The sequence below is a fragment of the Ricinus communis genome, chromosome 8 (assembly GCF_019578655.1).
Source record: "Ricinus communis isolate WT05 ecotype wild-type chromosome 8, ASM1957865v1, whole genome shotgun sequence".
Classification (NCBI taxonomy): Eukaryota; Viridiplantae; Streptophyta; class Magnoliopsida; order Malpighiales; family Euphorbiaceae; genus Ricinus; species Ricinus communis.
The window spans coordinates 8,556,077-8,572,855 of record NC_063263.1 but is presented as its reverse complement, the minus strand read 5'-3'; the positions used below and the strand labels follow the sequence as shown (position 1 = coordinate 8,572,855).

At 30.3% G+C, this 16,779-nt stretch overlaps 3 protein-coding genes across 3 annotated transcripts; 1 reads left to right on the top strand and 2 right to left on the bottom strand.

Moving 5' to 3' along the window:
• Positions 1-2,845: 2,845 nt before the first annotated feature.
• Positions 2,846-5,060, bottom strand: LOC8273777. The gene is made up of 4 exons (XM_002515916.3): positions 4,634-5,060; positions 4,330-4,440; positions 3,319-4,243; positions 2,846-3,224 (listed from the first exon to the last, which is right to left on the bottom strand). Exons 1-4 carry the CDS (start codon positions 4,910-4,912, stop codon positions 2,968-2,970), a joined length of 1,572 nt encoding a protein of 523 aa, XP_002515962.1. The 5' UTR covers positions 4,913-5,060; the 3' UTR covers positions 2,846-2,967.
• A 2,855-nt stretch (positions 5,061-7,915) lies between these two features.
• LOC8273776 (clavaminate synthase-like protein At3g21360) lies at positions 7,916-9,408 on the top strand. The gene is made up of 3 exons (XM_002515915.4): positions 7,916-8,333; positions 8,439-8,692; positions 8,863-9,408. Exons 1-3 carry the CDS (start codon positions 7,983-7,985, stop codon positions 9,224-9,226), a joined length of 969 nt encoding a protein of 322 aa, XP_002515961.1. The 5' UTR covers positions 7,916-7,982; the 3' UTR covers positions 9,227-9,408.
• Positions 9,409-9,516: 108 nt separating this feature from the next.
• Positions 9,517-15,578, bottom strand: LOC8273775 (lysM domain receptor-like kinase 3). Its single transcript, XM_048377953.1, has 11 exons — positions 14,332-15,578; positions 13,555-13,638; positions 12,660-12,959; positions 12,361-12,506; positions 12,175-12,264; positions 11,961-12,066; positions 11,202-11,353; positions 11,026-11,123; positions 10,798-10,945; positions 10,480-10,587; positions 9,517-10,010 (listed from the first exon to the last, which is right to left on the bottom strand). The coding sequence occupies exons 1-11, from the start codon at positions 14,915-14,917 to the stop codon at positions 9,846-9,848; spliced, it is 1,983 nt and encodes a 660-aa protein (XP_048233910.1). The 5' UTR covers positions 14,918-15,578; the 3' UTR covers positions 9,517-9,845.
• Positions 15,579-16,779: the final 1,201 nt, after the last annotated feature.

Here is a 16,779-nt window from a genome sequence, read left to right as displayed (position 1 = left end):
AAAATATCTTTATTTGTTTTTAAATTAAATTCTTTTAGCTCGTTTTAAATCATATTTGATAATATAATTTAAGAACTAAAAACATACTATAAAAAGTAATGCAAAAAGGTAATTTTACAATCATAATGACCTTTACTGATGGTTGTATTTAGTTTTCTCGTTCTTCACAATAAATTTTTTATAGTTTTAAGTTATTTATTTAAATAGTAATAAGTTTAAGAATTTATATAAAAAAAATCACTAAAAAATAATAATTGAATAAGTATTAAAAAGTACATTAATTATTGTAGAAAATATATATATAGTAATTAGTATTAAAAGAGTTATAATTGTATACTTAATCATTTAATTACTTTAAATTATTTTTCTCATTCTATCATCATAAAAATTATACTAAAATTTTAATCCATTTATAAATTTAATTTAGTTTTTTTTTAAATCTATAATTTTTCTCATTTATTTAATTACTTCGAAATCCTTTCTTTATTCTTTTGCATAAGAATTATATTAAAATTTTTAATATATAGTTTAATAGAATTTATATATATATTTTGTTCGATTTCATAAAAAAAACTCTAATTTCATATTTTAATGTAAAAATTTATATATATATTTAAATAACTTATGATTAATAAACCACTACATCCATATTAATATTTAATTTACATAAATATTTTATGGCTAAATATATAAATGGATCTTTGAATTTGTTCTGTTGTTGTAATTGGCCTCCGAACTCAATTTTGATTCAATTTATTCTCAACTTTATGGATTGTTATTTTTAACCCTCAACTAATGGTAGTAATAAAAAATTAATATTCTCGCTAATAACATTACTTATAATAGGCAAAATGCATAATTAAACTATTTAAACTTGTCTTATTTTTATAATTGACCTCCTAAATTCAATTTTGATTCAATTGTGCATATTAACTTCATGAGTTATTATATTTAAATTCTTCACAAACAGAAGTTAAGCGTTTTGGATTAATTTCTTATGAAAAATGTGTTCTATTATTTTTAATATATTTTTATTGTATATTCAAATTATTTTATTGATTTATTAAATAAAATAAAAAATATATATTTTTCAAATAACTAAATCAAAGTGTTGTAATCCTTTAACTTTAATATATCATCAAGTTCTTTTTTTTATTCTCACAAACTATACCCATACCAGTAACCATAACAATAAAATATTTAACATATATCAAAAAATGACAAGTTTTGTTTGAAAATTAAAACTCATTATTTTACTTTTTATTTTATTTTCTAAATACATTATTATTTTATTCGAACTTACGTGTATTTTAGATGGCGTAAAACATACGCCCTTAATGTCTATGATTGAAGAATTTAAAAATAACAGCCAGTAAAGTTGATAAGTCCATTTGAATCAAAATTGAATTTGAGGGGTCAATTGTAAAAACGAGACAAGTTCATAGGGCCATTATGCATTTAGCCATTATTTTATATTTTAAATATATTATTATTTTATTCAAACGTACATATTTTTAGATGGTGTAAAATATACGTAAAAAAAGTTTGTGATTGAAAGGTTTAAAACTAATAACCCGCAAAATTGAAAAGTCTGATTGAATTAAAGTTGAAATCATGATACCAATTGTAAAAAACAAGACAAGTTCACGGATCCATTTATGTATTTAACCATATTTTATTTGTATAAATGACTTTCGCCTAAAGAATAAGTACTATATTATTTTATTACTGTAATCAATTTATTAATGACTATTTTTTATTCATATATTTTACTTTCATTAGTATAAGTAAGTAAAAAAGTTTAAAAGAAGATATTTTTAAAATTGTATTATAAAATTTATAATTTCCAAATAGTGAAATTCTCAATTTGTAAAATAATTTATAATCGTTTACTTATTCTCATTAAAAATTTAATACTTTTTTATATATTAGAAAAGTTTAATTTTATATTTTTATATAAATTTAAATTTATATCTAAATAATTTATTTTTAATAATATTGCAAACATTCATATTAATTTTAATTTATATAAATATTTAATTTATATAAAATGATTTCCGTTCAAATGACAGATATTGGGCTAGTTTATATTATAAATTTTATAAAATCTTAAATTTAAAATTTATATATATAATTAAAATAAAATTTATAAAATTAGTTATAATTCAAATAAAAATACTAATAAGATATGTAGAATTTTCAAATAAATTATATCCTAATAAGTTAATATATTTTTTAAGACCAAATTTCCCTTTTCTCTGTAGATATTTACCAAATAAATTATTAAGTTGAATTTTAAGCTACATTTTATCTAAAGTGGAAGCATAAGAATATAGTTGCAAATGAAATAAAATTAATGTTTTTCAATCAAATATGATATTAAAAGAATTGACTAAAGTGGAAGTATAAGAATATATTTGCAAATGAAAAAATATTAATATTTTTCAATCAAACGTGATATTAAAAGAATTGACTAGATACTGAGCCGTGATAACAATAATTTTATTGCAATAGAAATTAGAGTAAATTGACCTTCATGACATAATTGAAGTTAAGTAACTATAATAATTTATATCATGGCTGAAACCAAACTTATTAGAATATTGGTTTTCATGGATTAAAAGAAAGTATTTAGTTCTCATTTTTCACAAGTTCAACATGAGGTAACTACAACTTTTCGGGAAAAATATAAACTTATGGTAATTAGTGAACCATTATGCTTATAAACAAGGTGTAATTGTTTAGTAAACTTCTCTAGAAGAAAATGGTTTTATTTCTCGCAATTGATAATCCACACAACAAGAAACAGACCATAAGTAAGGAGTGGAGAAATGGAGAGGGAAAATATCAACCTTTTCAGGACATGAATTTATGAACAAGGCCAAAGACATGTGCTGTGGAGCTATAGTAGTGATACAAAAAGATATTGGGAATACCATAAAACAGGATTTGCAAGTCAAAAAAATTTCAAATATCAACTGGGCATTCCCCATCGCAAGAAACTTCATCAAGCATGTCAAGAAATCCTTTCTGTGCAGTCCTTTGCAAAGAAGAGACATCTAAACGAAGCCCATAAGAAGAGGCTGCTTCAAACTTTGTCCATAGCTCCTTCTTCAGAGTGTTCTCGCCTGGACGCTTCCCTTTCGTCATTGTGCTTTCAGGTTCTTTCCACATGGGGGTGCTTTCAGCTAGTGTTAGGCTGTTAACTCTAGGTTCTGCAGAAACTAAAAAAGAAAAAACAAAAGGAAAATTCAGTTACAATGATGTGATGTTCGACACATTATATTTGGCAAGTAAATGAAAAGAGTATACACATACCTTTGTTACAAGGTTGATCATTGTCTTCTTTAAATAAACTCAATTTTATCTGCTGATTCGAGTCAGGAGCAGTGATTGACAAGCGGTGATCAACAGCAATGGTGTCCGGTGATTTCTCATCTGGTGGCTCCAATAGTACACAAGTTTTAGGAGGTGAAAACAACCAACCAGGGGATGTCTCAAACTCTTTCTTTCCCACGTTGGGTTTATCACAGGCCCGTTGTATCCCCAAAAGCTCTGGATACTTGGAAGCCAAGTCCTCAGAAGAAGCTTCACTGTCAGAGGAGGATTCAGAGATGTGTGCAAGCATCCCAACAGGGAAAGGGGTAGACTTTCGAACCATGAATCTGCCTTTATGAGTAGACTCAGAAAAGGGTTCGAGCAAAACACAAGATTTTGGAGGGGACATTTTTAAGTAAGGAGTCATAACAAGGACAGAGTGATCTGTTTTAGAGAAGATTGGAGAGGAAACACATTGAGAATCAACAATTGTTTTAGCTTCAGTCACAACCGAATCAGAAGGCTTTTCGGGGGTTGGCTTTGTAGCTGTACCTTGAAGCCAATCATCATTTTCATGTTGAGAAAATGTTAGAAATGATGGTACCTCAACAACAGGATGATTTGGAGTAAACCCTTCAAATAGTGATTTAGACAAGTCCATACGTTTCGAAGACAGCGTTTTCGACATAGGAAGAGGTGTGAGCAGGAAAAGATGTCTGCCTCTATCAATGTTGGCGTCAGCTGCTCTCCATGAGACAAGAGGAGAAGGAGAAATCAAGGAGTTTCTCCCTGTTTGTTTTGGACTTTCAACTTCGAATTTGTCATCATCATTTACAGCAGAAACGGTTTTATTTGCCAAACACTTCACCCCAAACTCAGCAGAAGGACTCCTAGAAAGGGCTTTTTGAAATCTGGGAACCCATGGCTGCAATATTGCATGCGATGATGATCCATATCAGGTATATAATAGAGATTATGCAAGTCAAAACTGAAGATAAGCTAAAAATATACCTTTAAAGATGAAATCATATCAGACAAGACATGAGAAAAGGATTCAATTTCTCTTCTCCCTTGTTTGCTTGTGGTCTTCACTTCAAATGCTTGCGCAACAATTTCATCAATCTGTCAAAATCATTTAACCAAAGCCAATTTAAGATAACTGTTTATACCAAATCAAAACGCTTACAAGACGCAAAATCAGGACTGAAATCGAAAATGTAATAATGAAATGTAAACAACTTGAATCAATAAAACTAAAATTAAAACTAAAACTAAAAGAAACAATAAAGTAGCAAATGTTTTTGAAATTAATTACCTGACGAGTGAGGGAGGAGAGATCGGACTGGACAAGCAAGAGAAGATCGAGACAATCTTCTTCTTCTTCTTTTGCTTCTTGGTGTTGCCGTTGTATAGTAGAGGCAGTTTGTTGCTTTTCGATTTCTTTCTCAGAGATACGTTTCTTGGTAGTCTTTATAGATTTCGAGAACCTTCCACAATCGTTGCTGCTGTTTGTGTGAGTATTATTATTGTTATTGTTCGGTAAATCCCTCAGTGCTCGCCTCGCTGATTTGGCCTTTGCTTCGTTTCTCGCCATTTTTTTTGGTCTCTCTCTACAAACCTCTGCTTGAGAGTTAGTTTTGAAGTTTTGGATTTGAATTTGCGAGCAGGGGGGCGAAAGACAGACGCTCTAACGGCCAAATCTATAAAAAGATCGGGTCGGATGGCCTGGCTATAGGAGTTGGCTTGCTAAGCTGAGACCCGAATCCACCCTCTATATGGGCTCAATTTACCAACTATAACTCGAAGCAATGAAAATAAATGCACTTATTAATATCCATTAGAGCTGTTCACCACCCTGAATAAATTAGTCACTGCAAATAAAATTAGAAGAATTTTCACGGTCAATTATCTTTTGAAAAAAAAAAAAATTACAGTCATTATTTTTTTATTTTTACGGTTTTTTAGAATTCTTTGCTTTTTACAGTTTTTCTCAAAAAAAAATTATATGATTTTTTCTAGAATTTCGTCACAGAAAAAAATAATAAAAATATACATATAAAATATCTAAATGATATTTTTAAATTTTTTTATATTATTGTGATTTCAGTTTTTATTTTATATTTTTCTATCTTTTTTAGAATTTAGTCAAAAAAAAATTAAAAATATATCCAAAATATACTGAAAGAAAAAATACTAAAAATATATTTATAAGATATCGAAAAGATATTATTTTAATTTGTATTATTGTGAATTCAGTTTTTTATTTTAAATTATTTTATTCTTTTATAATTTCGTTAAAAAGAAATATTAAAAATATATCTAAAAAATATTCAATTTTTTATTTTAATTTATATTATTATGAATTTATTTTTTAGAATTTCATCCAAAAAAAATACTAAAAGTATACCTATAATATACTAATAGAATATGATTTTAATTTATATTAGTCTGAAATCATCTTATCATTTTTATTTTATATCTTTATATTTGGTATTCATAAATTAAATGATATTATATATTTTTATAGCAACTAGTGTATTTTGATATCATGAACAAGTGTGTTTCGAAAAATATACCATAATATACTAAAAATATATCAAATGAAATTTAAAATACATGAAGATATATAATTAAAATAAAATTTTAAAATATATTTAATGGTAATAAAAATATACTAAAAATATATCAATAAAATATCAAAAAGATATTATTATACAATTCTAAAAAAACCATATAAATATTTTTTTCTAAAAATGTAAAAAAAATTAAAAATATCATAAAAAGTCGTCGTAAAAATACAAAATGGTGCACACTTTCCCATAAATTTATAGATATCCTATAAAATTATATATAACTAGTAATTTCTACAACCATAATTATTATTTTAATTATAAAATTAAATTTATAATACAAGCTAATAAGATTTTAAATATTTAATATTAATTTATAATATTTTAGAAAGTAATACCGAATTAACTATTTTAAAATTTATTTCTTAGTTGTTTTCAATATTTTAGAAGTAATAATATAAAAATTATTTAAAAATATTTATCAATTATTTGTAGTATTATATAATTTAATACTATAAATATAATTAATATTATCTTCTTTTATGATCAAAATTTTATTAGTTAATATAATATTAAAACATAATTAATATAATATTTTTAAGATATAACTAATATTATTATCTGATTAAGAAATTATTTATTAGCTACTATAATTAGTATGTTGTTTTTTAAAATTATAATAAAGTGTTTAATTAGTAATATAATTTATTAACTAATAAATTAATAAAAATCTTAGATCTCATGAATTAATACATATATAAATTTATTATATATGAGGTGTTGTTTTTGTATTATATTTACATTTATAGTTAGTTAATATTAGTAATGTACCATAATATTTATAAAAATTATGTCACGTTGTATAATTCTTGTGAAAAATTAAAACCTTCTTGGGGAACTGACTTCGTATTTTCTTATATTCAATTTGAAAGCTAAATTATATGCAAAATATACGTAATAGTAAAGTCTAATTGAGGATGAACATTTTGAAGATCAAAAAGCTGAGACGCAATTGTTCTTGGGTCCTGGCATGTTAGATCGGGTACACAAATTGCAAGCCCAATATTACAGGAATAACTACCGTTTCAATTCTTTTCCTGGGAGGCTTTTCAGTTACGTCCAAAAAGAATTCCACTGAACCTAGACGCCATTTCGCTGCAAGTAAGTTCCTAGAAAAGTCAAGACTAATAGCAATTATTACAAATACCTCAAGTTTTGCATATTATTACTATTGCCCATCATATTTCAATATTATGCTATTATATCCTTATTGTCATTTACTGTCAATTCTCATATTAAATTTTATACATTTAATCAAAAAATAGAGATGAAGGCTATTGTTTGCTAAATAAAATAGAAAAGTGGAAGAATTTAAATTCTAACATTAGTATGGTTTAAATATATTTTTTCTCCTATTTTATATAGGCTAATTATTTTCAAAATTTAATTTCTAATAAAATAAATAAAATATTAGAAATATCCACTTAACTTATAAAACTACTATTAACTTAAATTATTTTGCATGTCTTAATAAATAATTTTATTATTTACTTTTCAAATTTAGTATCTATATTTATTATTTTTTAATTTTCCACCGGTTCTTTTAAAATTAACAGTAATAAATAATAAACTCATAGATTAAAAATAAAAATTATACATACTAATGAACAAATTAAAAAGATCGAAATAGTTTCTTGCCAAACGCAATCATTAAGCCCATAACTAAACTCAACTATACAAACAAATCAAAAGAGATCTTATAGATGGCGTAATGAAAAATGTTTGAGAAAGTAAGTGAATGTTTGAGTACTAAATGAAAGGTTACTTGTCTAATAAAATACAGTAATAGTATTATAAGTTGATTTTGGAGTAGTAATGATATCCAAGTAGATAATGAAATTGTAGTATATATTAATTAAATTTTATAATCTTAAAAAAGTTATATTGTAATATGAGAGGGTATTAATATACAATATGCCCAAACTTTGGGGAAGTATTTTGTAATTCACCTTAAAAGAATCTGACAACACAAAACAAGAACATGATCACAACCCGAACACTCAAGAAAGTAGAAGCACAAGACAAAGACCAAAAATGGCGAAACAATTCAAAGAAATCGAAATCTCACATCAAAAGCATTTCAATTCCCTTCTTTTCCCTTCTATTCTATCTCCAAATCCTTCCACTCTGTCTTCCCTAACAGACTCCATTAAATCCGGAAAACCATACCTTACCTCTTTACTGCACAAAAGTGGAGCCATTCTCTTTAGAGGATTTTCAGTAAACACAGCCTCTGACTTCAACGACGTCGTCGAGGCTTTCGGGTTCGACGAGTTGCCTTACATAGGCGGTGCTGCCCCTCGCACCAACGTTGTTGGTCGTGTCTTCACAGCCAACGAGTCCCCACCTGATCAGAAAATCCCTTTCCACCATGAGATGGCTCAGGTGAATACTCTACACAAAACAGATCAACGCTTCTTCTTCTTCTTCTATATTTTCCTGTACTAAGTTAATGATTGTATGAAAAGTTTATAAACTCTATTTTGTCAGGTTCCCGAGTTTCCATCCAAGTTGTTGTTTTTTTGTGAAGTGGAACCAGGGAGTGGAGGAGAAACTCCTATAGTTTTAAGCCATATTGTGTATGAAAAAATGAAAGAGAAATACCCTGAATTTGTTGAACGACTGGACAAGTACGGTTTGATTTATAATCGAGTTTTACCTGAAGTTGATGATCCTTCTTCCCCAATTGGTCGTGGATGGAAGTCCACTTTTTTAACCAATGACAAGACCTTAGCAGAGGAAAGGTTTGTCCTTTATTCTTGGACTTGGATATTGTAATAACTTACTAGGGGTACTGCTATAATGAACTAATACCAAGTTGCTTAGTTTATATTTCCGCTCGCGAAGATTGAGAGCTTTTAGATCGAGAGATCCTGTTTAGCTTCTTTTATGAACTATGTTCCGTTTGAAACAGGGCAGCTAAGCTTGGGATGAAGTTGGAATGGTTAGAAGATGGAGGAGTGAAAACAATAATGGGTCCAATTCCAGCAATCAAATATGACAAATTAAGAAACCGGAAGATTTGGTTCAACAGCATGGTGGCTGCATATACAGGTTGGAAAGACATGCGAAATGATCCTGTGAAAGCAGTCACGTTTGGAGATGGTAAGCCATTGCCAGGTGATATCATCTATGATTGTTTGAAAATCCTTGAAGAGGAAAGCATTGCTATTCCTTGGCAGAAAGGTGACATTTTGCTGATTGATAACTGGGCTGTTCTTCACGCCCGCAAATCATTCACTCCGCCGCGCCGTGTTTTGGCTTCTCTTTGCAAGTAGTTTTCTACCTGCCAATTCCATGCAGCTCTGAACTTCAACCAGTTATGATAGGAGAGTAGATTGTGAGAGTAAATAAGCTTGTGAAATTTTCGAGTTTGTGGCACAATAATATAAGAACGTTACTGTATTCAGGAGGGCTAATCTTTCAAGCTTCAAATAAAAGTTCCATCGTTGCAGAATCATATTGTTGATAACCCCTGAAGATCCTTTTCCATGAGTATCCTCAATGGTGGAGTGCAAGAAAACAAGAGCATTCACAAATCGGAATATGCAAAACAAAACGAGATGAATGAATAAAACCAATATCTGCCACTTCAATTAAGCTACCAAACTATCGTCTGACAAGAGCAATCAAACGTTTCACTAGCTATATCACCACATTTTACATTACATCAAAATTTTCAACTCACAGGTAAAATTTGTATACAATAATCAATCGCTGGAGAAAAGGGATAGAAAGATGTAGATAGATAACCTGTAACTAGCACCACCATATTACCACTTTATTGAAATACCAGTGCTCCTATGCATGCGTAACTACAAAGACTATAATAGGCTCAAGTGGGGAAATAAGGAAGGAGAGCAAAAGAGTGGGAACTGAAAGGAGCTTGCACAAAAATTATCTTCCTTGGACCAAGCCACTGAATACTTGGCTATTTCCAGCAAGAGTTGCTTCCCATTCAATAGAGGATAAAAGGATCTGTGATAGTGAAATCACAACTTGCTTCATGTCAGGCCGTAGGATGGGATCCTCATCCACGCACTGTTTCGCAAGCATTGCCATCTATGTATTTACATCCATCATGAAAGGCAATTTTAAAAGTTAGTCACTGCATTATCATTGAGAGATGCGATTGGAAAATAAGCAACCCTATCATTTATTAGCAAAAGCAACCGATACAATTACCACCTATAAATACATTTGCAGTATACTGATTAACTTTGGCTAGGAATGAAGGCTTGTCGTATAAATTATGATTCCATTCCTTGTGGAGCTATTAGGAAATTCACAGCTTTTATTATTTAGATTAACTAGCATTTTCCTATTTGCTTTCAAGATCAATTATTACAAGAAATTTTATGGCCTTTTGCCTTATTTACTTTTCCTGACCATCACATTAAGTGATCTAACAATTAGCCCTTGTTTGGCCCACAGAAAGATTGCGGGCTTTAGATTCTAATTGTCAAGGCAAAGTATGATCAGCCAATTTGTGGTGGCATTTACAACATAAGCAAAGGTAATGAAAACTTACCTTGAATACACAATCATGGGGATATAAACCCATCATATTACGATCAATGTAATCTTTCAAGCTTGACATGCTCATGGAGTCAGGTGAGTTCCTAAGAGCTGCTAGCATCTGTAATTTCCAAGCATAAGCGAAATGCTTTAGCATTGCATTATAGTATTGGGTATGAATACTTAACCAAGGAAAGACTAGCATCAGAAAAATGTGAGACAATTCCAACAGAAGTGGTAGTTGAAAGTTAAAAAACAAGGAAGAAGTCAAACAATGTTTTTCTGTGTATATATGTATATCAAGGAAAGTTTGTGCAATAGCAGAACTTACAATGGATGCCAATGAACGCCTCTCAGAGTTTTTTGTCGCTGCACCTTCAGTCCGTATGATGGCTTCCTTCCCTGATATGATTTCGAAAAGTACGACACCAAATGCATACACATCACTTTTGGTTGTGGCAAGACCATCACTCAAATATCTGCAACCAATTCTTAAGCTGAGAACTTCTTAAAGATTCATGATAGAGCAAAATAGCTGACTAGAGAAATAATTGCTTACTCTGGGGCCAGATAACCAAATGTACCAACAACTTTTGTTGCTGTAGTTTCTCCCTCTCCTCTTTTTCCAACAAGTTTTGCCAATCCAAAATCTGAAATCTAAAATACAAAACACTTTTTGAGACAAATCAATGTATATTGTGTTTAAAATAATGAGAACTGGTATGTTAAGAAAACCTTAGCCCTGAAGGAACCATCAAGTAAGATGTTGCTCGTTTTGATATCACGGTGAACATAGTGTGTTTTGGTGTGCTCATGGATGTATTCCAGACCTCTAGCCGCATCAAGTGCAATCTGGACCCTCATAATCCAAGATAGTGGTGTGTGACCTTCATAAATCAATTGTGAAACTTAGTAACCATAACTAATGGCTTATGGGTCCAACTCAGTCAAATAAATGCCACTATTTAGATGATGGACAGGAGAACTTAATAGTAAAAAGAGACTGTATGTTCTTATCCTTTTCAAGTAACCATGCTACAGAATGAACTACAATGACATAGATTCTTCTCAATATGGTTATTCCTTTTTCTTTTTCATTGTTACTTCATAAAACTATCATGTTAACTCATGACAATCTTAGACAGCGTCTGTCACAAATGTTATCTATAAATCATACAGCTTTTACCCCAAACCATAACCATTTTAACATTCCATTTCTTGTAAGTGAATTTTATATCCATATCACAGGTAAATATAAATTTAATTAAGATATCTTCCCAAACCTCCATCTAGAAAGTATAAGTATAATCCTTTATCACTATCCCAGCTACTACTTACTAGTGAAAATTCAAAATTGACGCGTTTAAATCTTCTTGGAATAATTATTAAAGGAAGTTTAAGAAATTCAAATCATCCAAAACAGGTGAGGTAGCAAGACAAGACAGAGTTATGAACACTTAATTATACCAAGCAAGTAATTTACAAACAGCTTACCCCTATTCTGAGGGTCGTGTAAATGGCTTTTAAGTGAACCTTTTTGGGCATATTCATAAATTAAGAAGAGCTCATCATCACTAGCTGCATAGCCAATCAATTCTACCTTGACAAATTTAAACCAATAAAGGAGTCAATTTTCGAATTGCTGAAACCAACAGACCTATAAACTCAGAGCATCATTGGTGAACCTTCAATTTATAAAGAGCACTACCAGATTTGTATGGTGGACCTTGCATAAGACTTTCATCTCTGCCATGAATTCTTTAGTTTTTGTAGCAGTCATTCGCTTAATAGAAACTTCCTGAAAACATCGGCATAATATTTTATTTGGAGTGATAGCAAAAGTTACTATACAAAGTAATGTATAACTCAAGAAACAAAGGAAACAGCTAGAAACCTGGTCATGAAGGTGGCCATAATATACAGAACCATATGTTCCATGCCCAGTAAGAGTTGCATCAGAAAATCCATCAGTTGCAGAAATAATTTCTTCGCATGTGAAAACCACAGGCTTCTCCATGTCAAGCATATCCGTTCCTAGAGCTGTGAATAAGAATATAAAATCAAACATCTGAAGCTTAATTTCTGTAAGGAAATCATGTAGTCTACTGGCACCATATACTTGAAAAAGCAATGCTTAATACTGAAATTCGTGGAAGTAAAGCCATTTCAGAATATCTTATATAATCTGTAAACCTTTGGGTATAGTAATGTGGTGGCTGCTAGATTCCCCATTTGTTTGCTTCCAGTCTCCAGATTTTCCAGACATGTACCTTCCTGAAGCACAACAGAAGCTTGGCTTGCGAAGAATTTGAAACTTATGAGAAATCTTGTCATTACAGTCTTTAGCATGATCTGATTTAGCTTTAGAAAAGCAGCTGGAAGACTTCAAGCATACACAAATAGCTATACAAAGTATTATCAGTGCAAGACCAAAACCAAGGCCCCCTATGATCCATCCGTACGGTACATGTGCCTTATTCTTTGGTGTATTTGCTGCAAACATAAACCATCCAGATCAATAAAATGCATAAAGAAGTGATGCTAATGAAAACCAGAAGAACCAAGGAAAAATAGATAAAATAAAAGAAGTGATTAATAATCATGATCAGAAACTCAGGGACCAAACTAATACTCATGAAACTTTACTGCAAATCCTTCTAATTTAGACTACAGTATCTCCACAAATGTGAATTATGTTTAATCAAAAGAGAGCAATCTATTAGTCAACACAGAAGAGGAATGGTGAACTAATAGGAAATGCAAGTTAACACTTGTCATCTGTCCATAGCTTAAACTTCAAGTACTTCAATTCCTAATCAGGCTGTATTGCAGGTAATTATTTCATAGCAGACTATAGGATTTCTTGATATAGTTTCACATTTCCATGTTCCAGTTAGATTCATGGTATTTCTTTCAGAAGTTGCCAGAAGAATTTGTCATTATCTTATTTCAGAACCAATGAAGTACACAACTATACAATAGCTCAATCTCTGTATGTGTGTGCAGTTACGTGTATTCGTGAAGTGGCACAAAAATGGTACAGCAAGCTTCTAGTGTCTGGCAACACCATAGAGACAGAAAGCCACACCTGAGAAAGTGTCAAAAGCAGGTTCAGGAACTGGAGCAGGACTAGGAGGAATACCAGTCTCCAGAGGATAAGGCTCGCCAGGAACTGGAAAAGACAGGAAGAGATTAATAAGCAAATAACTACTAGAATATAGAGATCTGCATTGTTCTCAAAATGAATGAAAAATAGAAGTCCAGTTGAAGGACATAACGTAGAGGACTACATGAGGAATCAAATGTGTGTTGCTAATAGGATAGGGAGGAGAACTGGCCACGTCTTATTAGCAAGACAATCAATGTTCCAACCACAATTTTTGAACCTAGTCCCGGTAGTTTTAAAATAGGATAAATAATTCATAAGCAACTCCAACTACTGTATAGCCAAGAATCATTTCAATGAACCACATTTCTGCTATTGCCTCTCAACCAATTATTCATACCAATATCAACTTCTTCAAATCACATAGCAGATTGAAACAGGGCGTTCCAACTTCACAGATACAGCAACTACATTCAGCAAATTATCAACATCTTCAACCAACATTTCTTATTAATCTCTTAACAAGCGAAGGAAATTAAGAGCTAAAAAAGGCAAAGCATCATAACACGGGTACCAGAGAATTTAGTCAACATACTAAATCACCATATCAACCTACTTTCACACTGTCAAAATCAGAGAACTTACTTTAGTTTTACCATTTAATATTGCACAACAAGAGCACCCACCAAAAAAAAAAAAAAAATCAAAAAATCAAAAAATTTAAAAAAAATAAAAAGAAAAATGCAGTAGAAGACTAACCTGAATTCAAAGGAATATAATAAAGAGCGCCAACAGTAACATTATCAGGATTTCCTATCCCATTTACTGATTCAATGCTGTCCATACTAACCCCAAATCGACTTGACAATGACTCAACTGTGTCTTCTTCCCTCATGACATAGCTCATCAAGTAATTCCACAACCCATTTGAACACCCACAGAACAACCTCAATGAAATTACTGCACCAACTTTAGCTGGTCTTGTAGTATTAGGAAGGAAAGCAAGCCCATCATAAGCATTGATCACAATGTCATACACATAACCCTCATTTGATTTCACTGTGAACGTACTATTACTGGCATAAACTTTGGTCGTAAATAAGCAAGAACAGTTCTTTTTGATAAATATGTAGCCATGATCATTGTCCTCTATGGTTACATCTTGAGGTAGCACATCAAACATGCTTTGGATCACTGCTAAAGACTGATTTTCTTGAGGTTTAAAAGCCAAATATGATGTGCATAGGCGTGTGGTGTCCGTGCAGTTCATGGGTTGTGTAGAATATGAGTGTGCATAAAGGATTTGAAGTGAAAGAAAGCAGGCTAGTGAAACAATATAATTCATTGTAGTTGAATTTAAGAAGATTGCGTACTATGCAATAACAAGAGTAGCAAGAACTTTGAAAAAGATTCAAGATTTGAAATTTATGAAGAAACTTGGAATCTAAATTAAAGAAAAATAGAAGGGAAATTAAAGATTTGATCTTTGATGAAGAGGACTTGGAGTAAAAACATTAAAACGAAACCATTTAAAAACAAAATCAATGGGAATGAAAGAAATAGCGTAAGCTAAATTTCGTGAAAGAAAGTGAATAAAGCTGACAAGTTATCAAAAAATGGTAAAAGAAACATGGGTAGGGTACCAAAACAAATTATCAAGATTATGAAATGGGATCTACTGAAGTCTCAATCTCTTTTCCTTTTTTCCTGATAGTGTTCTTTTCAGTAACAGAGGAGCAAAATAGCAGAACATGGGTACTGAAAGAAAACTGGTGAAAAAGAGAAGAAAATGGTGAGGGAGCGATGATGAATTGCGTACTAGGGAGGCTTTTGGAGGAGAAGAAGAAACAGAGAAAGGGGGGCCTGCAGAGAGTGCATTTTCATTTGGGTTTGGTGTTTTTGTTTTTCTTATTTCAGCTTCACTTCCTTCTGGCGGTAATTGCTGTCACTTGTAAAAAAGCGAAAGCGACTTTGAGAGAGAGAGAAAAGGCTAATTAAGAAGACAGGTTGTGTTGATATTTAGAATAGTTTTTTCATATGACTAAACCACCCTTGTTTTATATTCTAGGATCTGTAATGTTGAAGAACCATTTTATGATTTTATCTATCCACAGATTAAGGACAAGAGTGGATGAAGCCTAGTTTAACTTTTATGTTTCAAATTTCAACTTATATTTTACATATAATTAATAATATAAAGCTCAAACATATAAAAAAAAAAATTAATATTTAATATTATTATATTATATTAATGATAAAATCTAAATATTTTAGTATTTATGACATAATAAATAATAACTATAAATAATGCTAGTCTCCAATTATGCCTTTGTGAATTGCTTTGAAGTATTTCTTCTATTCTGATAGTTTCATATGTAAAGGAGACTTTCCTATCTTCATTTCACTAACACATACTATTGAAGATGCCATTATCATCTTTATAATCACTAATATTTCTGTTCATTCTTGCTTACTTTTGTCCTTTTATTTATCACATGCCTATCACCAACTTATATCACTCCTTTTTTTCATAACAAATAATTAACATCACAATTATTAATACCATTGTCGTCTTCATATTCCCTTAATATTACTATTTTATTTATCACTTTCTGAGTTCAAGAACAACATTATTAATTTACTAGTATTTTTTTTGTATCAAACAAACTAAAAGTTAGTAAATAATTCTCTATTTCGAAATAAAAAGACAATAACAATAAATTATGAAATAAATCATACTCAACTTTTTATCTTTGTTTTTTTTTTTTGAAAGAAGAATTTTGATTTTTCTATAAGAAAAAGAAAATCCAGTATATCAATTTATGTTATAATTCGTTGTTCAATTGTTTGTTGTGTGCGAAAAATTGATATTTTATAAGAATATGATTGCTTCTTACATAATTTAGCAAATAAATGCCAATTTTGTTCTTCATAATCCATGCAGAAAGACAAAGCTTGAGAGTGACTCCATCAAAAGGAAAAACCCATAAGAAAGGGACAATGATTTCTATTCAAGGAAAATCCAACAAAAGAAGAAAGCGAAGTTATTACTTCCGTTCTATTTTAGTGTGGCCATATTCTATTTATATAAAAATTAAAATATTATTTTTTTTATTAATGCATTATCTTTAATTATTTTTACTACAATATTTTTAATAAAATATACGATAAATAAATAAGAGTAGCTTATGAATTCATCTATAAATT

What these genes read in the sequence shown, in the direction of transcription:
- LOC8273776 (XM_002515915.4), top strand. Translation starts at nt 7,983, where the DNA reads ATGGCGAAACAATTCAAAGAAATCGAAATCTCACATCAAAAGCATTTC. An exon ending in TCCACCATGAGATGGCTCAG is followed by an intron (nt 8,334 to 8,438) that starts GTGAATACTCTA and finishes CTATTTTGTCAG; the next exon opens with GTTCCCGAGTTTCCATCCAA. An exon ending in AAGACCTTAGCAGAGGAAAG is followed by an intron (nt 8,693 to 8,862) that starts GTTTGTCCTTTA and finishes CGTTTGAAACAG; the next exon opens with GGCAGCTAAGCTTGGGATGA.
- LOC8273775 (XM_048377953.1), bottom strand. Translation starts at nt 14,917, where the DNA reads ATGAATTATATTGTTTCACTAGCCTGCTTTCTTTCACTTCAAATCCTT. An exon ending in TGCTTTTGACACTTTCTCAG is followed by an intron (nt 12,960 to 13,554) that starts GTGTGGCTTTCT and finishes TTATGTTTGCAG; the next exon opens with CAAATACACCAAAGAATAAG. An exon ending in CCCATGATTGTGTATTCAAG is followed by an intron (nt 10,011 to 10,479) that starts GTAAGTTTTCAT and finishes GTAAATACATAG; the next exon opens with ATGGCAATGCTTGCGAAACA.
- LOC8273777 (XM_002515916.3), bottom strand. Translation starts at nt 4,912, where the DNA reads ATGGCGAGAAACGAAGCAAAGGCCAAATCAGCGAGGCGAGCACTGAGG. An exon ending in TCTCCTCCCTCACTCGTCAG is followed by an intron (nt 4,441 to 4,633) that starts GTAATTAATTTC and finishes TGATTTTGACAG; the next exon opens with ATTGATGAAATTGTTGCGCA. An exon ending in TGATCAACCTTGTAACAAAG is followed by an intron (nt 3,225 to 3,318) that starts GTATGTGTATAC and finishes TTTCTTTTTTAG; the next exon opens with TTTCTGCAGAACCTAGAGTT.